The following is a 16,011-nucleotide window of genomic DNA, read 5'->3' as shown; positions in this document are numbered from 1 at the left end:
GCAGCAGATTCTTGGAGGACAAGCCTGGGACAGACACTCTGTCAAGTCACTGATCCCAGGGGTCAGGAAGGTGTGGCTGCAAGAAGCAAGCCAGAGCCCTGAGGGTTTCTAGGCCCAGCCCCTAGAGGGAGAGGGACAGTGTTAAATTTGGAGCCCACTCCTCTTCTCCGGAACAGTAGTTGGATAACACCAGGGAATAATTTCCAGAGACATGGACTATAAAGGACCAGCCTATGGGTACAATGCATTCAGCTTATTTAATGCGCCCAGCAATTGTGCAAGTGAAGGACTAGTCCCTCCCTTTACATAAATTCAGAGGAGCTAAGGACTGCAGGCAGAGGGGACTGAGGCGACTCTGACACGGTGTTAACCTGTCTCCACTTCCACTTCCTTCTCCTAGGCAGGACGAGGAGGCAAGTGTGCTCCACTGTTCACAATCTCCTGCTGCTTAGACACGGGGGCTAGGTCTCCAACCCAGGTTTACCTGATTCCACAGCCCACCCACCCTCTGTGAGCCTAGGCTGCAGTAAGGAAGCAGGGTACTATGGAAGGTTGTGGAATATGGTTCTTTGGAGGGCTCTCTCTGTAGGTAAAGAAACAGCGGATTTCCTGTAGCCTGGAATAGTTATAAGGTTCCACCTGCAGGCAGCAAATTGGTCTAGAAACATCTTAATTCTCCTTCTCTCCATAGATTTCACACACAGATAAAGAAAGAAGAGTAAGCTATTGCCAAGCAAAGACCATCTACACAGACTAGCATGGTGGGGGCCCAGTGTGAAGGGACTCACCCAGCCTCACTGTCTGGCTCCACCAACTACTGGAAAGTGGGGTGTGGTCTCCTGGGTCAGGAGCACTGCCTGACGGGAGAGCCATGTGCGGACCGGAGCCACTTCTCAGTGGCATCTGAGCTAGCCAGAAAAGGGCAGTAAGTATCCGAGGGCACTCCTTCTTTATTTTCCTCAAAAAGCAAATGTATCTTCTGCTTATTTGTTTGGAAATTTTATTGAAAAAGAGTGTCTGTCTCAAATTGAGCCTTGCGTGTAGAGGGGCCCCAAGAAATTAGAAAGCCCACATGCTTTCCTTCCAATAGGGCTACTCATTTCTAATCCCTGTTCATGTTTAAAACCTTTTCAAGGTGAATCCACAAACTTCCCTAGAAATGAGGTCAGGGTAGGAACCTTCTAGTCAAGTTCAGCGGGTGAATCCTGCCCCATGTGAAATACAGACGCAACTTGCTCATCCCCAGGCCAAGCCCCCCTTCCCACAAGAATGCCAGTACGTTCTCTTGAATGCACTTCTACCCGGGTGTCGGTAATCTCCTACCATCTTCCCATTTTGTCTGTAGCTTTTTAGTGACAGAATTCCCAACAGGCTCTAAAAACTTGGCCCTCTGTATTAGAATTTCTTGCCCCAGCGTATAATGAGGTCGGGACAACAGCTTAGAGGATTTTTAGGTGGATTACAAAAAATCCAAACAGAATGTTCTTGTGAAAGCTCATTAAGAACAAAAAACAAAACAAAGAGCGTTTTTAGCACACAGGCTGCAGGGACATGGCTCCTTGGTGCCACAGTTGGGAGTTTCTCTGCCAGCTCATTACCTACATGGGTGCCCCCCACACCTCAGCATTATGGGGTGGCCTGGCAGGAGGCTTAGCCCTTCCCAGGCCCAGATCAGAGCCCAGGAACTTACATGCTGGCTTCTCATGTTAAAAGCAAAAACTGCCTGAAAGGTTAAGTTTCTGGAATTGTTTATAAATATACCCATCTATTAAATTTGAAATGTTAACTGCTTATTTTTAAATGATTTCTTAGCAAGAGAGAAATATTTTCTTCATTGTTGTGCAAGCTATCAAAACAATAGTCCCAGCAGGGCCCTCCCCTGATCTTGTCATTTTCAGTTAAGACTTCTGGGTAACCTTATTAAATCTATGAATTTCATTACCGAGAAAATGTAATCTCACCAGTCTGGTAACAACATGGGTCATTTACTGCTACAATGTTAGCTTATATGGGAATGCTTTAACCAAGTACAAGGGTATAAACATTTTTCTTTTGTTACTCTCAGAAAGGAAGACTGTCATGTTCTTTGCTAGAAAGAACCCACAAGACCAACTCTGGTTGGTGTTTGTTGCTTGAATTCATGGGACCATAAGGGGCTGGATAATCACACTGAAACCGTGTTGGAGTGAATTTAGGTGAGGAATGCGTGTTGTGATGCCCTTTACCACAGAATATTCTGAGACCACTCTGTCCCCTGCACTCCACCGTTAGCACACAGTACTCGCCATCCGACCTTGTTGACACATATTCAAACCACCCCCCACAGACTTTTCCATCTCAGGTCTGTGGAGAAGCTGAGACACCAACCACTTTCTTCTTGCGATCGGTCTAGACAGGCCGGGCCACACTGGATCGCTAGAAGGCTCTTTATGCATCTTACAAGCACACAAATCCTCTGAATCTCTCACCTACAGCTATTCATGGACTGTAATGAAGGAAGCTGACAACCTACCACTGGATTTCAGCCCCAGTGGCTCAGGCCTGGGGCTAGTTTTCCCGACTACACTAGCGTGCTAACACTGAGCCTTGTATCTTCAGGGAGCAGCCAGAACGTGCCTGCTATGTGGAGTTAAAACTCTAAGTTACGTAACAGCAGATATCAAAGCTCCTATCTGCTTGAGTGTTTATTAAATGCCAAGCACTTTTATTTGATCCTCTCAGAAATCCTAAAACCCATTTTACAGATGAGGAAACGGAGACGCGGGGAGGCTCAAGAACTCACCTGGGCCTTCGCGCTGGTGGAGTGTGGATTTCAATCCAGGGCGGACACACCGCAAAGCCCGCGCTCCCTCCGCCCCCATCGCTTCCCTCCGGCTGGAGGTGGATAAGCAACCCCTGAAGCAGCTCCTTCCGGCCCAGGCTCTAGCTCACCCCGACCCCCGGCCCCTCGGCCGGGCCTCACCTGCTCTGAAGAGCGCCCCCGCGGCGTAGTGCATGGCCAGGGCGTGGACGAGCTGCCTGGCCGTGGTGAAGATGGGGCCTCGCTCGAACACCGAGAAGGAGAGCGGCGTGTGGTCGGACGCGATGTACAGCTTGAGGGACGCGTGGATGCTGACAAGGAGGCTCACCGGCTGGATCACCAGCTTGCGTAACTTCACGGGATGCACCAGGGCCCTGGCGTGCTGGCTGACCTGCGCCGGCAGCGGCTGCTTGCCAGCCCAGGGCCCGGCGGGGGCGGCGGCCAGGCCTCCGGCGGGAAGGTAGGTCTCGAACAGAGTCCTGATGTAGTACACGAATGTATCTTCCACGTACAGCCGGGCCGGCTTCAGTTCAAAACGGAACTCGTGCATCTCCTCCAGGAAGCAGCTCTGGCCCTCGGTTAGGGTGAGGCAGACTCTGATAAAACAGTTCTTCTTGTATTCCTCTAGGTCCCTGCTGGACGCAAGGAGGCTCTGCATTTTGGAACACTGCATGGCTTCAGTTTTTTCTCCCTGGCAGACCAAGACGGCGAAGTGGAAATTGGACTTGTTGTACAGCTGGTTGTCCAACTGCAGGTCCCCACAGCAGACCTCCACACAGTGCAGCTGGGGGGCGGCCACAGCGGCCTCGGCCCCGGGCTGGGCACCGGCCATGGGGGCCACGTGGACAAAGACATTGTCCAGGGTGAGTCTCAGGAGCTCAGACGATACTTTGTGGTGGGTGAGGTCATCAAACACCACCAGGCTCAGCTGAGTGATGAACAGTTTCAATGTCACAGTCTTCTCCAGAGTTCTAGATGAGAAAGGGAAAAGAACATCAGTCTCTGCCTGCTCTTCTTTTCCTTTCCTTCTCTTCCTTCCTTCCCTCCCTCCTTTCCCCCACCCTTCCCTCCCTTTTCTTTTTTCTTTTTTTTTCTTTCTTTCTTTCTTTCTTTCTTTCTTTCTTTCTTTCTTTCTTCCTTCCTTCCTTCCTTCCTTCCTTCCTTCCTTCCTTTCCTTCCCTCCTTCCCTCCCTCCCTCCCAATAATGCCTTATTACACACCTCCTGATATTCCACCAGATTCTCATAAGAAACAAATAAGAATTCAACTTTCAGTTCATAGTGTCTGGACAGAACCAGTCACATTCCCACAACAGCACTGGGAAATGTTCCCCATGGGACTATTACAAGTTCTTGTCATGTTCTGTATGTGCTAACCTTATCAACACCAGATTTTTACTCCAAAATTCTTCTAGTGTTTGGGCACTATCATGATCGTCTCAAGGCAGAAAGGTAAAATCAAATAACTAAATAACTAAAATTCCTTACCTTGAAGTAAAGCAAACAGAAGAAAACTGAACATTCACCCCTGGGACCCCGGCCCATCTAGCCAAGTCTCAGCTGTGGGCTCTGCTCCCCGACCATTTCTAGAGCTGACCTGCTGTGTTCCTGCCTCGGGTCAAGCCCTCCATGGTGTACAAATCTTCCTGCTCTCCCCTGCTCCAGGGCATCACTCCAGCCTTCCTCTCCTCCATCCTCATTTTTTTCTTCATTACTAACAACCTACAACTGCATTTCGTATAGGCCCAGGGACTGAGGCCTAGGGCTAGTAGGCCTCTGGCTACTCCTCAGTTTTCTGCTCCCCCTTCCATAAAAACTACACACCCTGTCTGCTGGCTGCCTTCCATTCGCTCTTCATCTTGCTTCAAGAGGGCTTCTGCCCTTGCAGTCTACCAAAGCAACTCTCACCAAGTGACTTCGCTGTCACTTGGCCTTTATTGACGGCCTTATGGTCTGTGGCTCACTTGACCTACAATGGCATTTCACGTTGTCGATAACTCCTACCTTCCGGAAACATTCCCTTTATAAGTCTTCTCTTGGCTCTTCTATTCATGGTCCCCCATCCTTAGTCGTTGTGTGACCTCCTCCTCTTGTCCCTGACCCCTGAAGATTAAGGTGCCCAAGGTGCAGCCCTTGCCCTCCCCTTGCAGATCTCACCCAGTCTCGTGGCCGGATACGTCGTCTCTGTGCTGAGGACGCCCAGTCACATCGGCAGCTCAGAACTACCTGACTGCCAGCCTAAGATATTAACTGCCTCTCCACATAGTCACTCGTCTCAGCTTGTCGTGTCTGTCATCGAACTCCAGATCTTACCCCCACCTCCAACTTACATAAGCTCTTTCCTAACTCAGTTAAGGGCAGCCACGTACCATCACTTGTTAGAACACAGTTTGGGAGTCCTCCTTGATACTTCTGTTTTCAACCCTTACCCATCGCATCAGGGAAATCCCACTAGTTTTTTCTTAGAAAGCACATCCAGAATCTGACCATTTCCTCCCACTTCCACTCACTCATCCCACCGCAGTCTAAGCCATTGGCATCTCTAGTTTGAACAACTGTAACAATCCCTTAACTAGTTTCCCTGCTTCCACCCTTGCTTCTCTATGGTCTACTTCAATGAGTCTGCCAATGATTTTCTAAAAATTTAGGTCAGATCATGTCACTTCTTCACTCAAGTCAAGTGATCCAGTGATTTTCCCATTTCATTCAGAATCAAAGCTAAGCCCTACATAAGTCCCTTCTTCCAGCCCTTACCTCTCTGACCTCAGATGCTATGACTTTCACTTCCAGCCCCTCTGATTGGCCCACATCGGCCTCTTCCCTGCTCCTCCAACGTGCCAGGCACACTGCTTCAGACCTTTGAACCGGCTGTGCCCTCTGTCTGGAAAGCTTTCCCACCGGATATCCACATTATTAACCCCCCTGCAGCTTTTGAGGCTTTGTGCTCAAATGTCAACTTGTGGTGAGGCTTACCTACACTGGTTTTAAAAATTATTCTCTCTCTGTCCTTATGCCCTGGCATTCCTGGTCTTTCTACCCAGCTGTTTTCATCCCTGCAGATAGCCAGCCTTCTACTGTACCATAAATTTTCCTTTTTTCTTGTTTTTTCTCTGTCTTTCATTCTACATCTATGAGAACGTGATCATTTTCTCAAAAGCAGGGATTTTGGTCTTTTTGGTCACTGTTGTGTCCCCATCCCTAGAATAGCACCTGGCATCCAGTAAGCAATTGAAAAATATTTGAATAAATGAATTAAGGGAATATTAGTAAATATCCGTGCCTTTCCTATTTCTACCACTGAATGTATAATTTGTTGCTACTATGATTAAATAATGTACTATTGATGCCCTAGACAAATGTTTCTGAAATTGTTGTATAGGCTTGAAATTTTGTGTTATGTAATTTTATAGAAGTCTCCAATTTTTTTATGCTGTTGATTTTTTTACAAACACTTCTGGGCAAAGAAACCATTTACCCATCCTTGTCTGAAATATTGTAAGTTCAAATTAATAATTTGGCAGGTCAAAATTAATAATTTCTTAACCATATATGAAAAGCAAGGAACTTTTTTAGAAAAGGGCTTAAACAAATGTATGGAAGTTGGTATAATNTAATAATTTCTTAACCATATATGAAAAGCAAGGAACTTTTTTAGAAAAGGGCTTAAACAAATGTATGGAAGTTGGTATAATTATTTTACATTTTAAATAAAATTTTAATAATAATAAACTTCTGATGATATACTAAATTCTTCTTGTAGAAAATTAAAATGCAGAAAATTATTAGATAATCACTTATAAGACCTGAATCTATTAAAAATTTGATTCCTTCTTTTGAGTCTTAGTCCTAGGAATGTTTTCTGTCCATGTGTGTGAGCATGTATGAGCAGAGAGGTATTTATGTGTGTGTGTGTGTGTGTGTGTATGATATAGGACTGGTCATATTTGTATATTCAATTTTATATTCTGTTTGCTTTATTTTAGATTATCATATGCATTTTTCTATTCCACTAAAATCCTGTAAGCTTTTTTCTGTGGATATACCATTTATGTATCATCCATTCCCCTACTGCTGGGCATTTGTACTCTAAATATTTTGCCACTCTAAGAAGCAATACGATAAATCTCTATCTTTGCCCACTTCTCTCACCACTGCTTTAACTCTTAAACTCTGAAAATTCTAAAAGTGGAGCTTCCAAGGGGCACCTGGGTGGCTCAGTGGGTTAAGTGTCTGCCTTCGGCTCAGGTCATGGTCTTAGGGTCCTGGGATCAGCCTCGCATCAGGCTCCTTGCTCAGCGGGGAGTCTGCTTCTCCCTCTCCCTCTGCCCCTCCCCCAGGCTCAAAAAGAAAAAAAAAGTGGAGTTTCCAAGCCAAAGGGATTTTCTTTTTTTCTTAAGTAGGCTCCACCCAGTGTGAAGCCAGCCCAGTGTGGAGCCAAATGCGGGGCTTAAATTCACGACCCTGAGATCAAGACCTGAGCTGAGATCAAGAGTCAGATGCCTAACTGACTGAGCCACCCAGGCGCCCCCACGCCAAAGGGATTTTAAAGCTCTTAATACATGTTTCTCAAGTGCTTTCCAGAAAATGGCAAGTTTATACTTCCACTTGAACTGTATATGATGGCACATCATTGTTACTTTGTTAAGTAATATATCTTACTTAAATTTGCATTTCTTTGATTACTTATATTTCCTCTTCCTAGAATTTCCTGGTCATGCATGTGCCTTTACTTTTAGAAGGAGGGACTAGCTTCATACTATTCCTACTGGATTATAGGAGTTCTTTTTTTTTTTCCATGGTGTATAGGTTTGTTTATTCATTTTTTATGCCCTAACCTAAGGTTTTTAGTTTTTTTGTTGTAAGTTCTGTTCATTTCTGTTTACTTTTTTTTTTTATTATTATGTTATGTTAGTCACCATATAGCAGCACATCATTAGTTTTTGATGTAGTGTTCCATGATTCATTGTTTGCGTATAACACCCAGTGCTCCATGCAATATGTGCCCTCCTTAATAGCCATCACCGGCCTATGCCAATCCCCCACCCCTTCCCCTCTGAAGCCCTCAGATTGTTTCCCAGAGTCCATAGTCTCTCATGGTTCATTCCCCCTTCTGTTTACCCCCCTTCATAGTAGTTCTTTTAAATAAAGCATATTAACTCTTTGGTTCATGAGTGTAAAACCTGATGGCAACACTCTAAAGGGTAAATTTATTTTTGAGGTAGCTCTAATTGCTAAGTCAGATTACTAATTACTAGGTTGTCAAGTGGATACAGAAGTATTAATTCGCATTTCATAATAATGCTAATATACGATTCTAAAATGTATGTCTTAGTTTGTAAATCAGTTTGTTAAACTTACCACCGGAAGGGGTACCAAAGAAGATAATATACTGCTACTTTTTATAGGTATGATTTAATGCTAACAACCATATCCTTATCGATTACACAGTAATTCACCAAAAGCTGTAATGTATATATAGAGATGATAAAGAATGGTAAAAAGCAGGTTTATGACTCTGTAATGGGAAAGTTTACCACACTGCTACTGGGATAATAATCCTACCTGTTGGTAGCGATTAAACTAGGCCCCACTTTTCCTTCTGGGGCCACAGTGATGAAGACCGTGCCACACTGGAGGACAATGTCCACATACACATAGCCAAAGCCAGTCAGGAACACAACCTGCAAGAAGAATTTCAAAATCTGATTAAAAAGAAGAAACATTACTGAAATGGTTGCTTTCAAATGTCTTAAGTTCTGATTCAGCACCACAAACACTTGCTGGTTATATTTCTTTATATCTATGTGTACAGGCTACCCAAGTGACTTGAAATGAAAAAAAAAAGATCAAATCCAGATTTTTCAATATCCAGCTGTAAGGTTCACAGCAAAAAACAATGACAGATGACAGAGCATGAGCGTCTCCGTTCTCCACTTCTTTGGAATTGGCAGAAAGCTCTGTGTGGACTGGAGCCCAGCCGTGGGCCGGCTTTATGTGTACGTATGAATCTCTGTGGAAAATAATCCCCTGAAACTCAGGACTTGAAACACAACATGCAAAAAACCTTCAGACTCTTGAGTGTTGACCTACCACCATGAGGATGCCCTTCTATTCTGGAAACACAGAAACGTACTGGAAAACCTACCAATAAGAGATGCCATCATCCCCTCAAGGTCCCTCAGTCCCTCACCTACTTGTAACAGTAATGTCAGATAACTTCATTTGCTTGGAGTCAAAATTAATTTTTCTTCCCTGGGAAGGTGGACTAAGACTCAAGAAAAGGTTCTATCTCAGGAACAGGTGCCAGGCCAGCAGAACAGATGTCCTTTCAGCATTAAATACCGAGGCTGCTTAAATGGATAAATAATTGAAAACAGAACAGAACTATCTGAAACACAACTCCAAGAACATCATGTTCACAGCCAGCATTACCTGAGAGTAGAGGCAAGCACTCTACATTTGGGAACGTCGACTACGATAATTTGCAGTATCAATGCAGTCCAAGTCTGGGCCTTGATTATTGTCAGGACAGTAAATAAAGAAGACTGGAAATTCCCAGATGAAGGAACAGAGCTAGGTGCCTGCTTGACATGGAATGAGTGTACTCTAATTCTGGCCAGACGAGGAGGTCCCGGAAAGACTGTACACAGAACCGCAGGACAGAGTCACAGACTCAAACTGGGAAGTGACTTCAGGGTCACTGGGCTTCTTTTGTGCATGACGGCTCCTCCTTCAGAAATCCCGAGCGGTGCAGCACCAGGGCGGCTAGACATCGCGTCGGCCCCCTCCCGCTCATCCGCAGCGCAGGGCTCATCGGATGCTCCCACCTCTGCCGCTTTCTCCACTAGTGCCTCTTCTTTCATCCTGTGGCCACTGCTTTAGCTTAGGCCCTTGCCTGCCAGTCAGCAGCCCCTGTGCCCCTCCCCCACACGGGTCCTTTCCAAATCCTATGTATCTTTGCACATACTCTTTAAGGATACATTTTCCCATGGAGGTACTCTCTAGTTTTCCCAGTCCTTTCCTCAGCTTGATACTTATTCTGACATTCCGAAAGTACTTTAACCATATTTCTATTTGGTCACAAATCTGTATTGTTTGCAGTCCAGTCACCTGTTTGTACACCTGACTCAATTACTAGATTGTCAGTTTCTTGAGGGCAGGAGTGGAGTCTGTTTGTTCTCTATGGACATGTTTCCCAAATGGACTGTTTTGCAAAAATACGTTTCAAAAGACCCTGTATCCTGAATTTGCCTTATGTGTTCTAAGGTAAAAACTGAACTTGGGGCCCAGGTGCCCCAGTCGGTTAAGTGTCTGCCTTCGGCTCAGGTCATGATCCCAGAGTCCCAGGATTGAGCCCCGCATTGGGCTCCCGGCTCAGCGGAGACCTGCTTCTCTCTCTGCCTCTTACCCACTCGTGGTCATGCTTTCTCTCTCTCTCTCAAAAATATAAGTAAAATCTTTAAAAAAAAATTGAACTTGACTAGGACAAAATCTGGAAAGCAGTCAACTTAAAAAATGGCTCAGCTCATGAATCTAAAACAAAACAGGTATTATTTCAGAAACATTCACATTTATTATTTTGTATGATATACAAAGTAAGTCAACTGCTTTTTAAAAAGATTTATTTGAGAGAGAGAGAGAACTCATGGATGTGAGAGGGGGAGCGGCAAAGGGAGAGGGACAGAAGCAGACTCCCTGCTGAGTGTGAAGCCCTACCTGGGGCTCACCGTGGGGCTTGATCCCATGACCCCGAGGTCATGACCTGAGCAGAAATCAAGAGTGGGATGCTCAACTGACTGAGCACCCCAAGTCAACTGCTTTTTTACTAAGCTTATAGACATGGATTATTCATTTGACACAAACCTTTGTAAGGCCCTGTGCTCCCATCTATACTTCCCTCTCTCAGTGACTGTAACTTCAGGGCATGTCCCAGGGTTTCAGGAGAGAACTATCAACCCTCAAAGGAGGGAAGGAGAGGATCAAAAAGGGAAATATATATTGTTCTGCTCATTCTCAAAGTCATCCTATGGGATTATGAAATGAGGATACTGGTTCCTTCTAAGGTAGTAAAGATAAGTCAAGCTGATGGTTTTTCTTAACTGCCAAAGGGACTCTGAAGCAAGCACATGGACCTAAACCTTTAAGGGACTTCTCGTCAAAAATCTGGACTTTGGAGAAAAATTTTGCTGGGTGTTCCTTTCACTCACCACTAGAATGGAAGAAACATGGACTTTAGCTCATGTCTCTTTTCAGTGGTAGAGAAACAGCTCATAATGCCAAGCATTTTGTACAGTGGCAGCTCTAGGGGTTAGGGAGTCTCTAACTGCCAGAGAAATTAGGCACCTGTACCTATGTTCCCTCAGAAGTTTTAAAAACAAATCCTTGTTTTGGTCTGATGGTTTGGTCGTTTAGTCATTCAACCAACTATATGATACTTAAAGTGCACCTACAAAGAGCAAGGCACTGTATTAAGGATGGGGAAGAGCCTTTTTTTTTTTTTTAAGATTTATTTATTTTGGTGAGAGAGTGAGCACGTGAGTGGGGGGCAGGTGAAGAGGCAGAGAGAAGTAGACTCCCTGCTGAGCAGGGAGCCTGATGCAGGGCTCAATCTCATGACCCTGAGATCTGAGATTGTGACCTGAGTGGAAATCAAGTGTCGGATGCTTAACCGACTGAGCCATCCAGGTGCCCCAGGGACCGAGAAGATCTAATCATACCCTCAAACTGCTCTCAGCTTAGCTGGTGAAAAAGCCAAGTACACCAATGATGAGACAGTAACTAATAATTGCAGGGCAGAAATGTAGAACGGTCTGTATAACTCATGAGGGCAATGGTGTGTCCATTTTCTTCAGTACTTAAACCAGTACCTGGTATGCAATCAAGATCTGAGTGGTCATCATCTCAACGTGGCTTCTGGGGCAGAGACTTCCAGTGTCCACCCATACCTAGCTCCTTCCAGGCACAGAACAGTGTTATACTCCTCACCCCCTTGCAGTCAGGTATGGCCATGTGACTAAGTTCTGGCCAATGAGCTAAAGACAGAATTGACAAGTGTTACTTCCGAGCCAAAGCATAAAAGAGCCAGTCTTCTTCCTCTGCTGCGGAGACTGAATACAGGCTTTATGTTCTAGATCAGCGGCAGGACAAATCCAATCCACAGCCTGTTAATTGTAAATAAAGTTTTAAGGGGATATAGCTATGCTCATTTATTTACATATTATCTCTGTCTAATAGCAGAGTTGAGAAGTTGTGACAGAGATTGTATTGCCTGCAAAGCCTAAAATGTTTACTGAAGGAAAAAAAGAAACTTTTTGAAGAAAAAGCTCACTGACTCCTGGTCTAGCTGGTTGTGGCAGACTGTTACACAGTCAAGGAGCTGCACACCCAGCTTCCAGGCTCTTGCTCAGTCCCTTCTGCTCCAGAGCTTGGCTGTGACTGCCATCAGCTACTGGGATATCAGCAAGCACGAGGCAAGAAGCCTGGTAAAGCTTGCTTCCTGGGGTTTGCCCTCCTGCCAACCATGTGAGGAAGTCTGGTTTAGCCTCCCGAAAGAGGAAAGACCACATGGTGAGAGAGATGCCCAGACTTCCCAGCTGAACTCCTCCCTCTGCTGACTTCCAAGTGAATGTGGCTGCCTGAGTGATCCCAGGCTCATCCTGCAGAAAAATCACCCAAACAAACCTTCAGACTCATGAGATGTTCATCATTTTCAAGCCTCTAGGTTTTGGGGTGGTTTTTTACAGTGGGGCAGACAGGAGGTGATGGAGACGCCATCAATCTGTACCCCTGAGCAAGCATGTAGAACAGAGCTCCCTGGGCACAAAGCATGAGCAAGAAGTAAATGCTAGAAAGGTAGCATAACCTAGCCTATACTAATATAATATAGGTATCGGTACTAGAAGTAGGGTTCCAGCAAAAACCTAAAATAGGAGTCCTTGGCTTAATGGTCAGGCAGTAGGAATTGATATAGAAAGACGTTAAAGTGGCAGTTCATGTTACGAAGTAGCAAGACATTGAGTACGACTGTTGTCTGGGATTACCTGGGAGGCAGATTATAAATCTAACCCATTTGTACCTCCAGAAGATGAGGATTGGAAACAGAACATTGGTAGTGTGTGTTGGCTGCTATTGGCTGTCGCTGACAATGTATTCTGAAGAGACCAGCTTAGGAAAGAATCAGCCAGTTTTCAAGTAAAAATGAAAGAGAATAGACAGATTCCAGAAATTCAGGGCCTTGCAAAGCTAGAAATGCTTTTAAACCTCTAACAGCAAGAGACTGAAGATCAGTCTTTGACTGTGAAGGCAGGTTAATACTCTGCCTTAGGGCTACGTTTGGCATCACACTCACTGTGAGAACCTCATAATTGTCAGAGTGACTCAGAAAAAAGTTTAGATGAAACGTGTAAGTTTGCCACAGAAGCTCCCAAATCTAGAAAGAGGTAAAGAAGCAAGATAGCACAGAAATATGCCTTGAAAAGGACCATGGCTTATCAGTACATGAATTCTCTGCAATCAGATAGTTCTGGAGAACTGACTACTGCCCAATAAACCCACAAGCCTAGACTAAAAGAGACTGTGATTGCTTGAGATTCAATAAGAGCTTCAGATGTGATCGAGGAAGATCTCTTGAGGGTAGATCCAGGGACTAGAAGAAAAATGGCAAGAAAACAGTTCCAAGAGTAGAAACAGGGCTCAGAGACTAGACCTGGCTCCAGGGTAGAAACCGCACAATTATGTGCTCAAAAAATTTTCAGAATTGTCATGGATGAGGGGCTGCTGTCGTGGCTCTTTATTCTTCCCCTTTCCATTCTGGAGGGGTTATAATCCTATCTTGTGAAATGGGGGGAAGGGAAGGAGCATAAGAGCTCACAGCTCTCCAGAGGAAAGGAGTCACGTGCGGACTCGGAGCGTCACTTGGAAGTACTGGATTTCTGGTGGGATGTGGTGACTGGATAGAACCCCGGGGAGGCGATCTGTTTGTTTCATGTGTGGGAAAAGGAACAATGACGTGACTGATGACTGAGGGGGTTTCTTTTTTTTTTTTTTCTGTTATTGAATTTATTTTTTAATTTATTTTTAAATTTTTTATTTATTTTTTTTACTTTTTATTATTATTATTTTTTATTATGTTAGTCACCATACAGTACATCCCCGGATTCCGATGTAAAGTTCGATTGTCCATTAGTTGCATATAACACCCAGTGCACCATGCAATACGTGCCCTCCTTACCACCCATCACCAGTCTATCCCATTCCCCCCCAGCTGTTTAGAACTGCTGAATGAGCTAGCCAGTCCCGATCAGTGCCATCACTCAGGTGTCTGTTCTTTCTTCACTTCATACTGGTGTGTGGGGGGAAAGGGGGTAGGCTATCAGACAAAATATCGTAGATATTTGCTCTGACCACTAAACCTTTGGAGGATACTCTGTTTTGCCGTTTGTAGCTGTGTCGGAGCACTCTGCCAGTAAGGCTTTCTCTCACACGTGTGGGTGTGAGAACACCATTCCAAGCCTATGTCCTGCCCTCCACTTACTATGTTGTCTTTTACTATGAATAAAAGTAAGAAACACTTTAATATAACTTGTGCTTTTCTATGTTTCCAGTTATCTTTATTAAATGATTGCTTATTAGATTTATGTCCAGCAAACAATATTTTAAAAATGATACCAATTTAATTTTACTAAGTTAGTAAGTTACAAGGGGACACAGGAAACAAAAGGATGAATTCCTGAAAGTCTCTCTTCCCATGTCTCCCTCTTTTTCCCTGTAGGCTCTATGTGGCGGTACAGGGACAATGAGGAGGGAGTTTAAAGCATCCTGGCACTGCAGCTGAGGGAGACTTCAATAACAGGTACAACTGTTACTAAAACTCCTTCTGCATGCCTCTCCTCCAATATTTTACTGGTCTCCTCTTCCACTGGGCTACAACAGCCTTAGGACACACCTTGCTGGGACTCCTCCCTTTCCAATTTTCTTTCTCTTACCTGACTCCTGGCGCTCCCATCTCAGATTTTTACTTCCTTTCTGTGCTGAGTAATTTTGTGTCAACCTGACTGGCCAGAGGGTGCCCAGCTTAAGCATTATTCCTGGATGTGTCTGTGAGGATGTTTCTGGATGGGATTAGCATTCGAATCAGTGGACTCAGTAAATTGCTTTCCCCCATGTGGCAGGAGGGCATCATCCAGTCTGTAGAGGGTCTGAATAGAAAAAAAGGTGGAGGAAGGAATAATTTGCCCCTTTTCCCCTGCCTCACTGTTGAGCTAGGACATCTCATTTCATCTTCCCCTGGTGAATTTATGCCATCAGCTCCATTGTTTCTCAGGCCTTTGGCCCTGAACTGAATTACACTCTGGTTTTCCTGGGTCTCCAGCTTGCGGGTGGCGATACTCAGCCTCCATAAATAGGTCTGCAGATAAGTCAATTAGCCATATTATTTGTTCTGACTTTTGGCTAAAATTCATTTTTCATAAAAAATTTTACTCCCTATTTTAGGGAGGAATAAATTGAAAAGGTACTGCTTCTATCTCTAGATGAAGTGGTTTGTAAGAAAATATCTGAAGAAGGAAAACCATGATATGGATGAAGTCAAGACTTAGGCTTTGAAGGGAAGAAGAGATCTGCATGTGACCCCTCCCCTGTAGAGGGAATACGGGAGTAAGATGCAGCCTGCTTGGTCTCAGGTGGTGGTCTGTTAAGCAGTCTCGTGGACTGCAGAGCCTTCTCTGGGCTGGACTCTGTGTTTTAGTAATCACTTGGGTGGTAGTTGTGGAGACAGCATTGAAGGTGATGAGGCTGACAACAGAGAGGCCCTCTGAGGGGCTACTGCCAAACTCTGGGAGAGGGCTGATGGATAAAAGGCCTGAAGCAAACCATGATCACAAGAGAAGGGGTAGATCCAGAGACATTTCTGAGGAATTTCTGCCAGAACCTGGTGACTTACTGGATGTGTGGGGGGAAAGAGGGAAAGGCAGGCACTGGGTGTAGTAGGAAAAATATAGGCTCAGAAGGCTGACAGTTGGAATTCGGACCCCAGGTCACTTGCTTTGTGCAACGTGACCTCCCTGCGCTTCAGGTAGCATCTAACTTTAAGGGATGTGACAGGGACTAATGATAATATTTGTAGAGTATTTGACATAAAGCAGGAATTCAATACAAATTTACATAAATATTATTTAAGGTTTTTATACTGGGATGTAGCAACTCTAAGAGAAG

At 44.8% G+C, this 16,011-nt stretch overlaps 1 protein-coding gene across 7 annotated transcripts in view; it reads right to left on the bottom strand.

Annotated features, from left to right (window-relative positions):
* Window positions 1-16,011, bottom strand: part of VPS13B (vacuolar protein sorting 13 homolog B) — a 768,204-nt gene that overhangs the window by 17,849 nt on the left and 734,344 nt on the right. For all 7 annotated transcript variants that reach the window (XM_034668364.1, XM_019810220.2, XM_034668365.1 and 4 more), the window contains 2 exons: window positions 8,362-8,480; window positions 2,963-3,771 (listed from right to left, as the gene is read on the bottom strand). In XM_034668364.1, coding sequence (XP_034524255.1) covers window positions 2,963-3,771; window positions 8,362-8,480 — 928 coding nt within the window. The remainder of the gene's footprint in view (window positions 1-2,962; window positions 3,772-8,361; window positions 8,481-16,011) is intronic.

This window comes from Ailuropoda melanoleuca, chromosome 9, assembly GCF_002007445.2.
Source record: "Ailuropoda melanoleuca isolate Jingjing chromosome 9, ASM200744v2, whole genome shotgun sequence".
In the NCBI taxonomy this organism is placed as follows: Eukaryota; Metazoa; Chordata; class Mammalia; order Carnivora; family Ursidae; genus Ailuropoda; species Ailuropoda melanoleuca.
Note: the sequence above shows the minus strand (reverse complement) of the source record. Positions and strands in the feature narration are given on the sequence as shown.